Genomic DNA, 16,838 nt, shown 5'->3' with positions numbered 1-16,838 from the left:
ACCTGAAAAACTCGTGGCAAGATGTTAACTACCTCGCCTGGTATGCAGGAGATCATCGGTTCAATCCCGACCCTGACGCCTGCCGTATATTTGGAGTTTGCATGTTCTCCTTGTGGTTGCGAGGAATTTTCTCCAGGTCCTCCTTCCCCCCCACATTTAGAAACATGCGTTTTAGAGTATTTGGCTGCTATAAATGTCCGCACGATATGCCACTTCATTGGGCTATCATTTGTGGCCAGGTCGCTTCTGAAAAATATCTATATAGCTCAGTGGGCTTTTACCTGGTAAAATAAAAATAAACGTGTAACAGTTTAGTTTAATATCAGTCTTGTAATTCTTGTAAATGAAGAGAAACTCAAAAAAAAAATCGACACTGCTTGAAGAGACCCACAAGGTGGCAGTGTCAGACTCTGGCCATTTCTTTCTTTTTTCGGGAAGTCCTTGACTGAGTTCACACGCAAAGCTGCCTTGAAAGAAAAACTATGGAGGGACAGATCAGATTGTGAGGGCTCATTCAATAACCCTGGACCCACAGGTGTGCTGTGCCACTGCCACAGAGAAGCGAGGCGTCCAATTGAATCGCACACACGGTCGCTGCTGCTGGCAGGGGCCGTGGTGCCGCAGCAGTTGGGACGTGTGGTAACGCCCTGTTACACATGGTACGAGGTGTAGGATTTGTTTGAAGCACTGTCGAGTGGAATCGTTGTTAGATTTGATTCATCGTGAGTTGTGTACTCATCTTTCTTTGTAACAGTTATTATGAGATCTGTTGAGTACCGCAGCAGATCTTGGCTGGGTTCTTGGCCAGTCAACAAAAAGGTTTATTTTGTTTAACCAGGTGACAACTGAGGAGACCTGGAGGATATATTTTGCAGGCGTGATTTGGATCACCAAATTGGCAGCAGAGGAGAGAAAGTGCAGCGATTGTAGGTGGTCAGCCAGCTCCAGACAACGTGCGACAGTGTCATCGTGACTGCTGTCAGTGTAGTCCATAGCCTGCTTGCAGGTCTTTAGTACTGTCAAATTTATTCTCTGCAGTAGTCCAGTATCGCACAGCTGCATTTTTATCGAGAAATGCATCCTCAAATGGTGGTTGAGGCAGTGCTCTCCCAGGTGATGGAGAGGAGGAAGTGGTGGTGGTGGTCCCTTTGGCTCTGGTCGTGGTCCCAATAACGAACCTGATGGTCTCAGTGGTCTTGGTGATGTTTGCAGCGGTCATAGTGGTTGTTGTTGTTTTGGCCATGATGGTAGATAAGTGTGGATAATAAGATTCATTAACGTGTTGACAGTATGATTTTCCATGGTTCTATTTGATTGCGCAGATACTAAAAAGAGCGGTTAATTGGGAGACAGCTACGTTTCAATATTATATAGTGCACGGAAGTTATTGGAATAACGCTTAGATCTAGATTTCAAGTTTTCGTGACTGCCGGTATCCATACTCTTTGGTTCTTTCGGTAAAGTCACGTAGGTATAAAATAAAATGAATAAAATCACGACGTTTCGATTGCTTGTGTTGCAATTGAAACGTCGTGATTTAATTCATTTTATTTTTACTGAAAGAACCAAAGAGTAATGCTTAGATCGTGTTAATATTTGTGTATTTTTGTTATTACTTTATTTGAAAGTTTACCCGCTAGTCAATACAGCCAAGTTCATGCGGTTAATCAGGCGTGAGAACTCAAGAGATCAGGATGAGTCTCACTTGCAAGAGTCACCCGGGGTCACCAAAATGAGCGGAGCAAAACAATGACAAATCAACGACATCAATGAAGCAAATAGAAATCGCTGCAAAACACCCGGCGCGTGTAACGTGGGGAAATCGCAACATTTGCACAAACATGAATCGTTGTAAAATAATAGCAATGTCAGCTCAGGAAGATTTGTTTTCATATTCATCACAATACAATTATTTATAAGTTACAGAAACATTGAGCAGATGTTTCTGGTGACTATTGTACTAATGTGTAAACAGACAAGGATAAATGTCGAATATGATTGCAATACCTAATGCTGCTGAGATAAGAAAGCTGAAAAGGTATTTTGTTATGTTATAAGCTTTTAAATTTTCACAAAATTATGAATGCACTAAATATGCGTAAGTGTTAATGAAATCATCGGCGAGTCATTCTCAGCCTGTGTTTATATGAGCATTTGTTCACACTTTGATATTGTGAGCTACCCTTCATAATTAATTTTCACAAAAATGGTGATTGTTTAGTGTAAAAAGACAAACATCCCCCATATAGCCGTAACAGACTGTTAGGGCAAGTGTTGTTAGTGAGTACCTATGAAGGTCGGCACGGCATACGAGGGGGCGGGTGGCCAGCACCATGCCCGGCCGTCTTTGTCTCCCCATTGGCGATGCTTACACCACCGAACCAGGTGCTCATTTGAGGCTGAGTCGACCTAGGGGAGGCCCAGGACCAGTTCAGAGAATTGTCACTGGTGTTGGCCGTGAACAGATGTTGAACTCGAGTCGCAGGGTTTGTAGCGCAGCGAGCTCACCTCTTACACAACACACACACACACTGGTTTGGGATTTATTCTGTTTTAATGGATAAAATACCACCTAGGCAATTTCTGGCTATGTATCTAAGCAGCCTGAGAGCTCTTTGTTGAAAAGGCACTCTACCTTTTGCAGCGATACAAACAGTACAATGGAGCAGATGGGTTCTGTTGAAAAGTAATATGTTTGCAAAACTAACACAGCTTTTCTGAAGCATCCCATTAATCCCGGTACATGACATTTTGGCTGTACAGCAAACGTATAAGTGCCACTTTCGTATATCAGACATCCACTATAAAGCTTTAAAGATTCTCAGGTCAATTCGGGGCACATTTAAAGCATGGATTTGGTTTATTTTTGGGTTTAATTTTGAAATGCATGTACATACATGTATTAATGTTGTATACTAGTTTATGTCATAATTTCAAGTGGATGAATTGAAAACATAATGAGCAGAAAGTGTTTCTTTTGGAAAATCGACATTATTACATTTTATAACGCATTTACATTTGACGTATTTACCAAACGTCGTCTCTTAACTACTTACACTTCTTCTGCGTTGCATGACGTTAATGGACATAGCTGCAGACAATAATTCATACGGTAATTAATAAGTGCCACCTAAACGTGTCGCTTGTGTGCTCTCGTAACATCATAATATGAATTGATTCTACGTTATTCGTAAATTGGGTTATTACACAGCATATTTACGATATGTATTATATGAACGACTGCCATAGTTGAATTGTGAGCAAAACTTGTGAACGTTCCAAGGGAAACGTCACGGTGATTGGCCAAGTGCTGAAGCCAACTGTAGTGCTCTTGTTTTTATCATGAATACCCTGGCTTTAGTAACACGTTGCACTCCTCTCCTCAGACCCCAAACGGAAGTTGCTACAGAGCCATTCGTAATGCCCAAGAGCATAGCAACGGCCTTGTGGTCTCTTTTGTACGCTCACAACAATCTTGGCAACCATTTCACCTCACGCATTACAGTCGTAATGTGCGTCCAGTTTGTTAATATTGCCGAATGTAAAATATCTGCAGTGCGCGTTCCCATTCTGGCACGCAACACATTGCTTGGTATATTCTGAATTGACCAGGTAAATTGTAAACGAATTCTTCGATGTTGTTGCATTGGCATACTCATCAACAACACTGTGGCCTTAAAAGAAAAAAATGTATAATTGGTGAAGTTTTGGGCAATTGCCCTTCTTTATAGCACATAAACAGAGAGGCCTGAGAGAGGGTAAAGAAGTGTTGGAGATTGCACTTAACATCAACAATTGGTTACTGCTTACTGGTGTTGAATCCAAAATCACAGTTTTGAAAATGACCCACAGCTACAATAAATGGATGTATTGGCTGTTACACCGGTACAGCATAACACAACCGTCCTCATAAAACCGTCTAAAATTAAAATGTTTTAAACGATATTCGTCTAACGACTGCTTCGACATCACGATAACTGATTTTGATGCATCACCACTTCGCAATAATTTCTGACCGGGGTTGCGAATCATGGGAAAATAAATCATTATGCGAACATTTTCCTTTTTTTTAATACCGCACACCGGTGTACCACCAATACGTTCAAATGTATAATTTTTCATGCGTGAAATATCAACGCAAGTTCCTACCATAAAGAATATACCATATTTTTTAAGATAGGAACTTGTCCTCCGTTGTACAAATCTGCCCACACACAAACACACAACCAACATTTTGCTTGAAAGTTGAAAATGAAAGGGCATCATAATCTGGGGAATACTTTTGGAATACATTGTCAGCAGAATATGAATAAAGCCACTTGAGTGGAAAAGAAAACCGTTAAAATGTGTTTTCACGCAAGCAGCTTTTGGCACTCATACTGTTGTTTAAGTGGTGCCGTTTAAGCCTACACATAGGCAAACGTCGACAACTCGGTGTAGTGCATCTGTGGGTTTAAGTAATCTGCTCAGAACATAAGCTCTAACGAATACGTTTATTGTTCCTCAGCCGAAAGGTCCATACTGTGGTGCGGTCCGAGGTTTGAAAGTGTCAAGTGCCTGCATTGTATGCACATTGTTTGGACTGTTATTGACAAGAGCCGCTACATTCCACTATCTTAGTGAAAGGGTTTCCAATCTTTAGTACCTGCCTGCTGATGTATAAAAGAACACTTTACAAAACGTCATATTCGGGAGTGCTTTCACTCGGCCAGCTAATGCCCTAACTCGCTTGAACATTCTGTCCCATACAAGGGTATTTCAGCCTCCGTTATTGTATACATATATTATTTACTAAAATATCTTGGTGCTAACATCGTTTCTGGTCTTGTATGGATGAAAATCATCTGGCATGCCCGGACTCAATGTTCAGACGTATGTTATCACGTCCCTTCGAACTAGTTCCTTCTGTTGGCCATAACACGTTCACAAGATATTTTGCTTTCCAGGAGTGGAGTTAGTGGCACAATGGCTCGCGCACTGCGCTTTGATTCCGAGAAACTGAGTTCAATTCCTGGCCACAGATAACATGAGTGACGGATGATATCTGCTCTCAAACCGACGCTGAGTATCACAGTGAATTGTGGTGAAACAACCCCCGTAAATTACACAACGTAATCAGGACCTTAATCAAGAAGCAGAATGACACATGGCTGTGACTCATTATTGATTTCCAAAGATACATTGCCATCCTTTATTGAAAAGTGTCCTGTTGGAAATCCTCAATTATATTATTGAACTGTTATATTATTGTTGCATCTCCAAGCTGTCAGGAAGTTAACTGATTGTGTTTTTAATTAGTTGTTTTCACTTAAAGTCGCATGGACCAATTTGTGAAGAATTCCCAATCAATCTAATGGCAGGATGTACTTACCCTCCTTCGTTCTGCTGCGTTTGTTTTTGTTACTCGAGTTGGCTGGCTTTGGTGGGTAAAATTTTAACAAGAGGCCCCTAATGTGAACAGAACAAAGAAAAGGGCAGCTTAGAAATCCCAGGCGAGGAATAAAAGCCAAAGCCCACGGAGTCTGTTTGATGGCATTGCAATTAAAATCAGTTATGCAGGATTTTTTTCGCAAGGAATATCAATTATCTTTATTTTTGTACACAGTTTTGGGTAACCCCCCCCCCCCCTCTGCCCCCAACCTCGCCTGAGAAGTTTGGGCAGCAGAGAAGTTTGGCCAGCAGGGAAGAGTAGGCCAAACATTCCATGCAATTGCAGTGTTGCACCTTTACCTTTTTTTATTGTGAAAGGAATGTTGTATTGTACAATGTTGCATCTTACAATTTAATGGCGATTCATTTATCCATACCGATCGTTTATTTGTTAGTACTAGTCAGTAATATATTTTAATGTAATACAAATTGCAGATATTCTGTTCCGCGCAGAACTGTTTTGGGCTTTTAGTTTCAATGCAGCTGAGCTCCATCACGCCAGTTGTAGCCAACAGGCAGCAACATTTCTCCACAAGGCGAGTCATCGTCCCTTCGTATTCTGTACATGGCAATTACGTGTATTGTATAATTTAAATTAGGAATTGGGACAAATCCGCCTAAGCTGAATCACATTTTAATTTCTGCAGCTGAGATTCCGAATTCAAAACGGAGTCTGATTGAGCCTGCAGCTTTATTGCTCGAGATTTAAAATGCAAAAAAATGCAATGATCTGTAATTTAATTAAGCGCTGCCAAGAGTGTGTGTGACAATAACTCAGCTCATAATTCTAGGGGTGACCCTGGTATGGCTCAGATGTGGTACAATGTGCCACTTATGGTCTAGGCTGGGAGTAAACCTCAGTTTTCTGTGACCACAAGTGGGTGTTGGAATTACATTTTGTAGCTTTAGTCAAGGTCTAACACAAACAAAATACTATTTTCATAGCGATTGGATTGTTAATTTTTCAAGTTCAGCGTGTTTTTTTTTTTGCAACATGTATTAACCTATTTATGTTGTGTGGAGGTAGTGCAATTTAAAGACACACAACCAGGTAAGGTGGCACCTGTCCTCCCATTTTACAATTCACATGTCTGGCTTGATGGATCTCTTGAGCACAGGAACACTTTGCCCTCAGAGTTTTTGCAGGCGTTCGTGCCGAGACTTGCTGTTATCCTCGAGCCGTGAAGCACCTCACTCCTACACAATGAGCACGCTCAGGTTCATACACAGAGAAATCTTTTGTTTTCTGAAAAATGTGAAACCCTAACCCTGCCTTATTAAAGGTGCCCAATTGCCTTCATTTAATTGACTGCCACCGACGTCAGTATAAAAATGCGTACAGATCCCGACACCGCTAAAAAACTCCGTGTACCTTTATGCCACAGATAATTCAAAGCAATGGTCTCTCATCTTTGCCATTGCAAAATCTCTAACGGCAATAATGTCGTTTAACATTGTTCTGTTATTGTTTAGAGCAAGTAATACGTATCTTGGCAGTTTTGTTTTAGGTTCATTGAAGAAATGTCAGTAAATGGCACAGCACAGTAGTACTGCGTGGGATGTCAATAACGATCGTCCAACATTAGAGAGACTGGTTTGCTGTTGTCACTTGCTGACCCGCCCCCACTGGACATCCCTGAAAAATATCTTTATAGCTCATCGGATTCCCCCTGACAACCCTTACTGGTTGGCTGTGTCGGGTGGTGGCGGGTTTTAACGACACATTAATATATTTACGCGATCTAACCCAAACACCTTTATTATTGATGATATTGGTCGTGAAAGCCTACGTGTTAAACTGCACTTTAATTTTATATTTAATATCCATAAAGGAGATACCTCCATTACATGCAGACAATGTGGCACAATGTGCCTATGAGCGTGATGCGCTGTTGTAGAGCACAGGTAGACAATTAGGAATAACAATTCAAGACGTCTCACGAGGCTCACCCCATCTCCTTTGATGAATTATAAGTGCCTCGCGCAGTGAGTTACAACACTACCATTGCAAGTGGCATTACACGAGGACAGCAGGCACCGTCGTTCCGTTGACGCGTGTGGCGATGACACGTGGGGCACTCGCATCTGGGGGCAGGACCGCTTCAGAGATGTGGTTGGCAGTGCACGGTGGGGGACAACAGAATCGCATTGGTGGACGTATTTATTGGGATTTAAGCCAGAGGACTTGTTCCACCTGAGCAATTCGTGAAAGGCTGGGTGAGGCAAATGCGAATGCATATTGGGAAAATATTCCGTTTTGTTTCATGAAAAAACATTATCCACCCGTTGACACGAACACCACGGCAGCAATCGCTTCTGACTTTATTTGAACGTAGAAGCTGTCCTGGAGTAGTTTGCAAGTCCACAACTGGACTTGCCAATCTAGAGGTCAACCGGTTTGATTCGACCTCTTGGCACGGCAGTTACAACAATGGGACAAGTTTTATTAAATCTTCCCACACCTGCCCACCAAGCAGTATAATCGAAGTACGTTACAGTTTAGTTGATCAGCAGATCACGCATTGTGGTGGGATAAAGTGTTTGTACTCCTACCTCTTCTAAGATGTCTGGCCAGCATGGAAGAGTAGGCCAAAAATGTCCTTGAGTGGAGGCCCTTCAACCAGCAACAGTGTGAACAAACAATTGCAGAGCTGCTCCTTTAACTTTCTTGCCAATGCACCAGGCAAGCAATCCTAAGTTGTTTTAGGCTGACTTAACTTCATTGGCATTTCACAAAATGCGAGAAAAACATTTTTTGGTCCCAATAAAAGGAAATAGAAAAGGGTGTTTTAGCTGCCTTTCACAAATATTTCCATAAACTCGATCGTGCCACCGCTGAAGAGTGGGGTTGTGATGAGAGAGCTTTAATTAAATTTACAATTGCAAATGTAAAGTTTGTTACCTCTAAGCCAAGAGCGAGATCGTCGTGACAACGATCTAATATGATCTGTCTCTTGCCCTCCCTCCACTTGGATTGCGCTGATTGTCGAGGCTGGCATGAACGTACATGACAGTGCTTTTACTTCTAATGAAATTCCTCCACTAAACCACCCTTCTCACTCCACGGACCACAGCAAACTGCTGTGTCCTACAGAGTACATCTAGTAATCTGCTCGACGTCTCCAGAACCAGAACTCTTCTGGCTCAGCGTAATTTCACCATAGCTGCACCAGCAGCCCGTCTGGAACGCTCTCTCTCCCCACTGCATATTCGCGGCAGCAACATCATTCACCTTCAAGTAGCTGCTCAGGACTCTCACCTAGATTTCTCCTGCAGTCTAAATAATGATTCTGATAGTATTAATGGGCCATGTATTATTATGTCTCCAGGTGCTGCGATCCATCGCCCCTCACCTGGCCTCTCCCTGGACAGGCTTTTTGTCTGCATGATGGAGCACGATGATGATCCGCGAGCAGCGCGGATCACCATCAAACGCGATGATAATCAGTCAGCAGCACGACATTGAGCCTGGGCATCCCCTTGGGTCAAGCGAGCTCACGTTCGCTCGGGTTTTGTTCCGAGTCTTTTTTCGACACTCAACTTTGCAATGTATAACACTTATAATGCACATCCTGTCAGTTGTACGAGAACAATCCATCAGTGAATTAATTGTTTAATTAATTGTATGAAGCACCATGACCCGCACCGTGTGAAGCCTTTGCCCATCCGTTGGTAGAAATAAGGGCTGTATGTGTACGCAATACTGTAACAAAAATATACCATAATGATTATAAAGGTTTCATTTTGTCACGGGGCTCCATAAATGCGTTTGTTTTAGAGCTAGTATTGTCATTGTATTCACAGACGGTGATGCACAGCAATGCACACCCCCCCATCATGCTGAGCGCATCCTGGACGCAGGCGGTGCCGTACAAGGAGCAGAGCTACCACCGCACGCCCAGCGAGTCCATCGCCAACAACTACACGCCCAGCGTGAGCAGCCTGCGTCTGCAGGCCCTGGCCCGGCGCTACGAGCCTCCTGTTCCTCACTCGCGCACGACTCGCCACTCCAGCCCCAGGAAGGCTTCTTCCCGTATCCTTGTCGGCCGCAAGCTACGTTCACCTTCGTTGTGCGTAACAATGAGTCCAGCGGGCGTATGTAGTTGCTTTAAGGGTGGCTTTTGTATACGCCACGAGCAGTCCACACGGTGAGCAGTCTACATGTAGGGAGGTCTCCAGTGGACCTCGAGCTTTCCATTGCCCGTCCCTCATATCCTCTCACGACCCCTCCTTACTGAACCTTCTTTAAGCCATTAACGTCTTGAAAAATGCGCGCACATTTTCATTTTAATTCCCCCGGCCAATCTCATACTCGCTGGTCGAATAGACCATTGATCATTATTGGCTGTTCGAATCATGATCGATGGTCAAAAAGCTCTTTTCATGTTATAAGGATAATACATGATTGACTATTTAAAGTAGAATAAGACATGCAATGTGCAAAAGACATTCTCCGAATTATAGCACTCAACGGGAGGGAAAACTTACTCCAAACGTTTGGGTCATGTTAATAATGACATCCCAGGATAGGGAAATTCAGAGTGGAAGCTGGGAATAAACGTGCGTCGTAATCTATCAAATACGCTAACGTTGTAATGGCAATAACGTTGTCCACTGTACATCTGGCCATACATTGATGGCGGAAGTGGTCGTGGTGTCAAAATGTGGGGAGGGGGGGGCGTTAAAATGTTCTCAAGTTTGGAGAAGACTATATACTACGCTCTGTATGGGGGCGTTTTTTTCTCTGACCTTCAAAAATACACAGCTACTCGATCTCCACTCTCCCCCAGGAAAGTGGCTCCTCTTCGAGACAAAACCAGGTCCGCCATCAGAAGGAAGGATCTGTCTCTAAGGCAAGGGGCACGAGCGTGTGAACGTATATCTGCATGCGGAGTTTTGTTCGGGAGATAGTGGACAGTGCATATAAAGTAGTATTGTGCTTCCGGGGCATATATGTTAATTCACAATTGTGGTCAGCAGCCTTTAATTTACGAAATAATTCAGAGCATTGCGTGCTCGGATAGCAAAAGCTCCTGAGTGATTCCTCAAGACCATGAGGTGAAGGAGGCATTTGTTTGCCCGTTGCGTTGGAGACATGAGTGCTCGGTAATGCTCAAACGGGCATTTGGTCGATGCTCATTGCCATCGCCACTTCTGTGCCAGTGGTGGAAATTCCACATTCCTGTCAATGGAGCCAACCCTCTCTATAGATCACGCACTGTCGGCTTCACACAAAGCTGCATTGATTTTATCGATCCCTTGGACAACCAGTGTGTTGATTGCGAGTCGAATGCTTGATTTCTAAACCGATGAAGGTAAAGCTGAGGTCCTCCGTTTTCAAAATGCGCCCAGGGATGTGGAGATTGACGCACCGATGTTCCCAGATGCGCAGCACAGCGTCATGGTGTGCCAAGAGCAGATGGAAGTGAAAAAGCGAGGAATCCCTTCCGACAAGGATCTAGAGGTACTGTCCCATCAGTAACCAGCACCAAGGCTAAACAAACATTACAGCTTTGCGTCATAGTAGGAAGTTGATCTCGTTAAGGATTATAAACTAACATTAAGGATTATAAACATTAAGGATTATAAACTAACTAACATGGTCATCCTCACAGCGGCTTTTGTCTATCCATCGAATAAAGATGGTCACTACATCACGCGCTTTCAGATGCGCTTATCAGCTGTTTCGAACGATCTTCCTTCCAATATTAAGAAGCTACTTGAGCTATGCACTTTTAAATCATCTAGATTGAAAGCTCATTTCTGTACAACTTTTTTTTGTGTGTAATGCGTTGTCCTTCCCCTGCACCTCCGATTAGCACGGTTGGCTACATACGGTGCGAAATAAATTCAACAACATCATACATACAAGAGCACTCCGCGAATACCTTCGGGAGCTCTCATCGCAAAGAGACGTGACAAAATTGGTGCGATGCGCTCCGTGCTCGTCTCGCCGCAGAGGTATTATTACTACGTCGTGCACGGCGTTTACGGGAACATGCTGGCGCCCCCCGAGAGCGGGCAGTGGGAGAGAGTGCTCCGGCTCCTGCCGGAACAGCTGGTGGGGGACTGCACGCTCGCCAAGATGCTGCCGGATTTACGCGACGAGAGCCTCGGCGACTACGACTTCAGCCTGCGCAGGGCGATCGGTAACCGGGGCTTTGCCTTGGGCAATGAATCGGTGAACACTGCGAGAGTGACGATGGAGATGAGGATTGATACATGGCACCTGTCTTCACATCCGTAGAAAATAATGCTTACAGTCTGCTAAGGCTATACGGGGGATCTTTGTTTTTGTTTTTTGTATGTAGTTGGGAGCGGTAGTGTAGCGGTTAGCGCTACGCTACATTCCGAGTTCGATTCCCGGTCACAGCCAACACCAGTGGCGATTATCTGAACCGGTCCCAGGTGTCCCCTAGGTCGACTCAGCCTCAAATTAATACTTGGTGCGGTGTGTAAACATCAAAGGCGGTCGGGGGTGATGCTGGCCACCCACCCCCTCGTCGTAGCGTGCCGGCCTTCATAGGTGCTCACTAACAGCACTTGTCCCAACAGTGTGTTTATGCTATACGGGGGATCTTTGTCGTTGTATATAGGTGTGTGCTGCAATTGTTAAGAGCCGCTGTTGATTTTTTTTCTGCTGATAATTCGGTTTGCTGGTTGCAATGCTGTTGCTGATTTGTATCGCTGTTTTAGTTTCTCTGCTTATTACTGGTGCTCTGGATGCTGCTTCTGTATATGTTGACCGTTGCTGCTGCCTATTTGTCAGCTTATCCTGAAGTTGATGCTCCCAACTGTTTATATTACTGCTGCATATGTTGCTGCTGCTGTAGTTGCTGTTGGTTGTTTTATGGCTGACGCTGCTACTGCTTATATTGCTGCTCATGCTGCTGTGGTTGCTCCCATTCATGTTGCCTCTGCTCAGCGTGCTATGGTGACGAGATGTTAACTACCTCGCCTTGTATACAGGAGATCGTGGGTTCAATTCTGATCCTGATGTCTGTATATTTGGAGTTCGCATGTTCTCCCCGTGGTCGCATTGATTTTTCTTCGAGTCTTCCAGTTTTTCCCTCCACATTTAGAAACGTGCTTTTTTCGTATTTGGCTGCTACACATTTCCACATGATAAACCACTTCGTTGAGCTATCATTCGTGGCCAGGTCGCTTCTGAAAATGAGCTTCATAGTTCAGTGGGCCATACCTGGTAAAATAGAAGGTTTATATTATTTGCTTCTTTCGGTAAAGTCACGTAGATAGAAAAAATAATAATGATGAAAATAAAGCGAATAAAATTATCACGACGTTTCGATCGCAACACAAGCGGTCATCATCAGGAAAAGGGGTTAGCCTCTAAAGGCAAACTTTTTATAAAGGTTTGGAGATGGTTGTAGCCCAAGTGTATCAGCAGCGAGACGAGAAAATTTAGTTTACGTGATTGTGTATTCCTTGATAACAGGTGTTAAGATGTTAACATCATCTTAACACCTGATTTGTTACCAGATAAAGGGGAAAAACTTTTATCATATTTTGTATGGCAAAGGAGATCCCATGATGTGTATTCCTTGATTAACGAACGTTATCTAATCATTAGCCATTACCTGTCTCTTGTTAGATCGAAGGCCTCTACAATCCGTTGCCATGTCTCACATCCCTGTTATGCAACAATCCGCTGAGCACCTACATACAAGCTGACATCACATGTCCATCCGTCCATCCACTGGCTTCCCGTTGCCGAATTAATAACAGCTATACAGCTCAGTGGGCCTTACCTGGATAGTTATAACTGTTTGCGCTATCGCCGCCGCTACCGCCGCCGCTCCTACTAACCGCCGCCACCCCTCCCCTGCGTTTGCACCCTCCGCTGTGCTGTGTCCATTGTGTTCGTCCCCTTGCCCCCGCCCCGTCCGTCAGTGGACTACATCCTGGAGGACCCCGCAGAGCGTCGCAGGCTGCGCGTGGCGAGCGTGCCGCGGCCGTTTGCCGTGCGCACCGTGCGCGCTCCCGTGCCGTGGCACGCCGCCTTCCAGCAGGCCCAGGCCTCGGCCACCTCCGACCTCTTCAGCATCCATCCCATGATGCTGCACATCCATTGGCTGTGGCTGCACCAGTACGGCCGTTTGATATGAAAATGTTGTGTTCTACTTCTTTTGCTTTTATGTCCATACTTTTCACCTTCACCAAGTTGCACGCTAACCAGCGTAGAAGTTACGGGGCACTTGGCCAATTTCACTTGACAAATTCCCACCAAATGCATTTACACATTTAAACACGCACACAACATGTACATTGAAGAATAGACCTTCCATCCCAGTGTTTCCCAGCAACTGCTGTTTGAACAGAGCAAACACTGATGCCAAATTCCCGCATGCCCGTGCCTGGACCACTAAAGTCTTGTACAACGTGGAATCATTAGTGCAGACAGCTCCTTGATTGATTGGTAGATCAGGTTTTATATTAACGTTGAAATGTGTGCCTCACCATTCATAGGTGCTCACTAACAGCACTTGCCTCAAGAGTCGGTTAAAGTCTATATGGGAGATCTTTGTCTTTGCTGCACCCCGTGCTAGGTTCAGTGAGCTGCGCTTTGTCCGAGTGGCCGACCTTCATGCAGCCGCCCTGCCTCTCCCGCCACTGGAGTTCGAGGAGCTCGTGCGGACGCACTGCCGTGAGGCTCGCGAGACCCTCTGCTCCAGGTGCCGGTTGCAGAGCGCCGCCACATCCATCCCGTTTCGGATGCGAAGACGGCGTTTGAGATGCCGTTCGCACGAGCAGAGGATTGCGTGGCGGAGCCCGTTGCGCGAATCATCTGTTAGAAAGGCAGTGTGGGCAGATTACTTGGGTTGTGGATTAACCGTGCTTGCGGAAAAAAACAGTCGAATATTTTTTACACGCCAGCGTGTTTCTGTTGTTGTTATTGTTGTTGTCCACTCACCAATCATCGAAGATCCGTGACTCTGTGGCCACGTGGCCGCAAAAGACTTTAAGCAATAAAAACCGATGCGTTTTTTGTATCCACCACTATTCTAAACGGCTAAATAGTACATTATTATCGCCAAATCTAAATGCATCTGGTTCCTAGATGTTAACTACCTCGCCTGTTATACAGGAGGTCGTGGGTTCGATCCTGACCCTGACGTTGGTATATTTGTAGTTCACCGGTCTTTTTCACGGTGGTCAAATGGCTTTTTCTTTGGGTCCTCTGGTTTTTTGGCTACTATATATTCCACGTGATAAGCCACTTTGTTGAGCTATCATTCGTGATAGCCAGTTCGCTTCTAAAAAAAATAGCTGTATAGCTCAGTGGGCCTTACCTGGTAAAATAAAAAAAATGTTAAATAAAGTATATCCGTGCTGTTTTAATCTGGACGACCTGTCCTCGCATTACCCCGGGTAGTCGAGACCCCCTGGCTGTCAAAACCAGTGGACTAAGCTCTGCCCGTTTCTTGCGCTGCACCGCTTGCAGCTGGGTGCCCGCCTGTGCCAAGCTGTTCGTGGAACACCAGGCGCTTTGGACGCCGCTGGTGCCGCACAGCGACAGCGGCCCATTGGAGCAGGTGCAGGGCTTCTTTGCGTGCGTCGCCACGCTCATGTCGCAGCAGCTCCGGCAGATGGTGACCGAGTCTCTCGGGGACCTCCTCTCGTTCCTAAGGATGCACCAGGTGAGGTGGCCCGCCTGAGTTGTTACTTGGTTATTCGAGGACAAGCAAAATGGCATTAATGGCATCACTATTTCTAATAATTTTTCTAAGAATCGGTTTACCACTCTTTTATACACTTCGGACATTGCCTGTGCTTACGCATGTACATGTCTGTTGGTTCGGTTTACTGGTTAGCGCACTTCTGTGCTACGAACCCTGCGAGGAGGGTTGTACTGCTGCTCACGGCCAACATACATGGCGAATGTCTGTTGGCCGTAGTGTGTAAACATCAGCACTGGGGAGACAAAGCCGGCCAGCGTGGTGTTTACTGCACCATCCGCTTGTGCTCCGTGCCGTCCTTCCAAATATGCTTGCTAACAGCACGTGCCCAAACAGCCTGCGTAGGCTATATGAGGGGTCTTTATCTTTGTTTAGGACGGCAATGACTTTGGCGAGGCGTACGGTCACCTGCGGTTCGTGACGATCCCAGCGCTCACGCTGCAGCTCAAGGTGGAGGAGCCCAAGATAAGCTTCGATCCAGACTTCGCCGAGTGCTGGCAACTCCTCCTCCGTTGTTTCCACGTGATCATCAGCAGCTCCGAGGGCATTTCAAGGGTGAGGCACATCCAGTCAAAATTCCCGCTTTGACGTTTTTATATTTTCAACAACAGTGAAAGGTGCAGGTCGATGTCAGCATCCAGCTGACCAATATGAAAACACGTGTAACAATGGAGGCCCCCTAGCTATGATCCAGGATACAGCAGAGAAGGAAAGCGGCAGAGAGCGAAGGACAAAAGTAAGCGCTTGGTACTTTTAACTGACAGTGGCAGGTGGACATGTGTCACTGCCAGAGTCACTTCCAGGTCGACCAGTGTAATTAATTGCTAAATAAATTCCCATCATTGTTTTGGAATAAAATTGGGTTGTAATTGGTAAGCGTGAAACGGTGCATCCATTCATCGACTGCTGTCGATTTTTAAGTTCACCATACGCGCAGAATATCGCGTACTTCAGAATTCCCGTGCTCTGGTCGGTTTTTGTCGCGCGTAAATGTGGTCACGTCACCCCTACCAGCCACTCCAACTTTACAAAAATTGATCACTGGAAAAGGAATCGTGTAATCGTGACATCGCACCAAGCCATTACCGATGGGAGGCGAATTGTTGCGTAGCCAAGTTTTCACGGCGGAATTTATTCATTTTCTCTTCGGAGGTCCTTTGGAATGTTGGCCTCACCCCGCTGCCTTGCGGTTGCAGGTGGAGCGAGAGCTGTTTGTGGACCTGAGGGAAGAGAACCTGGTGCTGCGTTCAGTCCACCAGGAGGAGGCGTTCGTCGCGGACGTTCTCAACAGAGCCGCTCGGATATTTAACTCGAACACCGTTGGGCCGCTCAAGTAAGCTGAGCCTGGTGGAATTATTCAACGTCAGGCCAGGATGTGTTTTGACGTATTTATAAGTGGCCAAGTTCAAGCGAGTTGATGCAAAAAGGTTGCACTCGTTAACACACACAAAATTGCTGGCACAACTGAACCACAATGCCTTGCTGATATCCTCGAGGAGTGTAAACCATCATACTAACTCAGGTCATCCTCGCAGCAGCTTTTGGCTAGCCATCGGACAAAGATGGTTACCGCATCGCGCGCTCTCAGATGCACTTCTGTGGCCGTCTGGAATGTTCTTCTATTATTAGGAAGCCACTGGAGCTATGCACTTTTAAATCTAGATTGAAAACTACTTTCTTTAGAACTGCTTTTTGTGTTTCGTTTGTTGT

General features: G+C 45.2%; 1 protein-coding gene across 1 annotated transcript in view; it reads left to right on the top strand.

Annotated features, from left to right (window-relative positions):
- The window catches only part of DNAH3 (dynein axonemal heavy chain 3), a 122,131-nt gene that overhangs the window by 3,221 nt on the left and 102,072 nt on the right, over positions 1 to 16,838 (top strand). Inside the window, exons 4-12 of the mRNA XM_061556151.1 lie at positions 9,235 to 9,463; positions 10,196 to 10,283; positions 10,783 to 10,894; positions 11,390 to 11,579; positions 13,342 to 13,537; positions 13,998 to 14,123; positions 14,894 to 15,089; positions 15,504 to 15,683; positions 16,325 to 16,461. Of these exons, the coding sequence (XP_061412135.1) occupies positions 9,235 to 9,463; positions 10,196 to 10,283; positions 10,783 to 10,894; positions 11,390 to 11,579; positions 13,342 to 13,537; positions 13,998 to 14,123; positions 14,894 to 15,089; positions 15,504 to 15,683; positions 16,325 to 16,461 (1,454 nt within the window). The remainder of the gene's footprint in view (positions 1 to 9,234; positions 9,464 to 10,195; positions 10,284 to 10,782; positions 10,895 to 11,389; positions 11,580 to 13,341; positions 13,538 to 13,997; positions 14,124 to 14,893; positions 15,090 to 15,503; positions 15,684 to 16,324; positions 16,462 to 16,838) is intronic.

This window comes from Lethenteron reissneri, chromosome 3 (assembly GCF_015708825.2).
Source record: "Lethenteron reissneri isolate LAM-NWPU_2019-01 chromosome 3, ASM1570882v1, whole genome shotgun sequence".
NCBI lineage: Eukaryota > Metazoa > Chordata > Hyperoartia > Petromyzontiformes > Petromyzontidae > Lethenteron > Lethenteron reissneri.
Note: the sequence above shows the minus strand (reverse complement) of the source record. Positions and strands in the feature narration are given on the sequence as shown.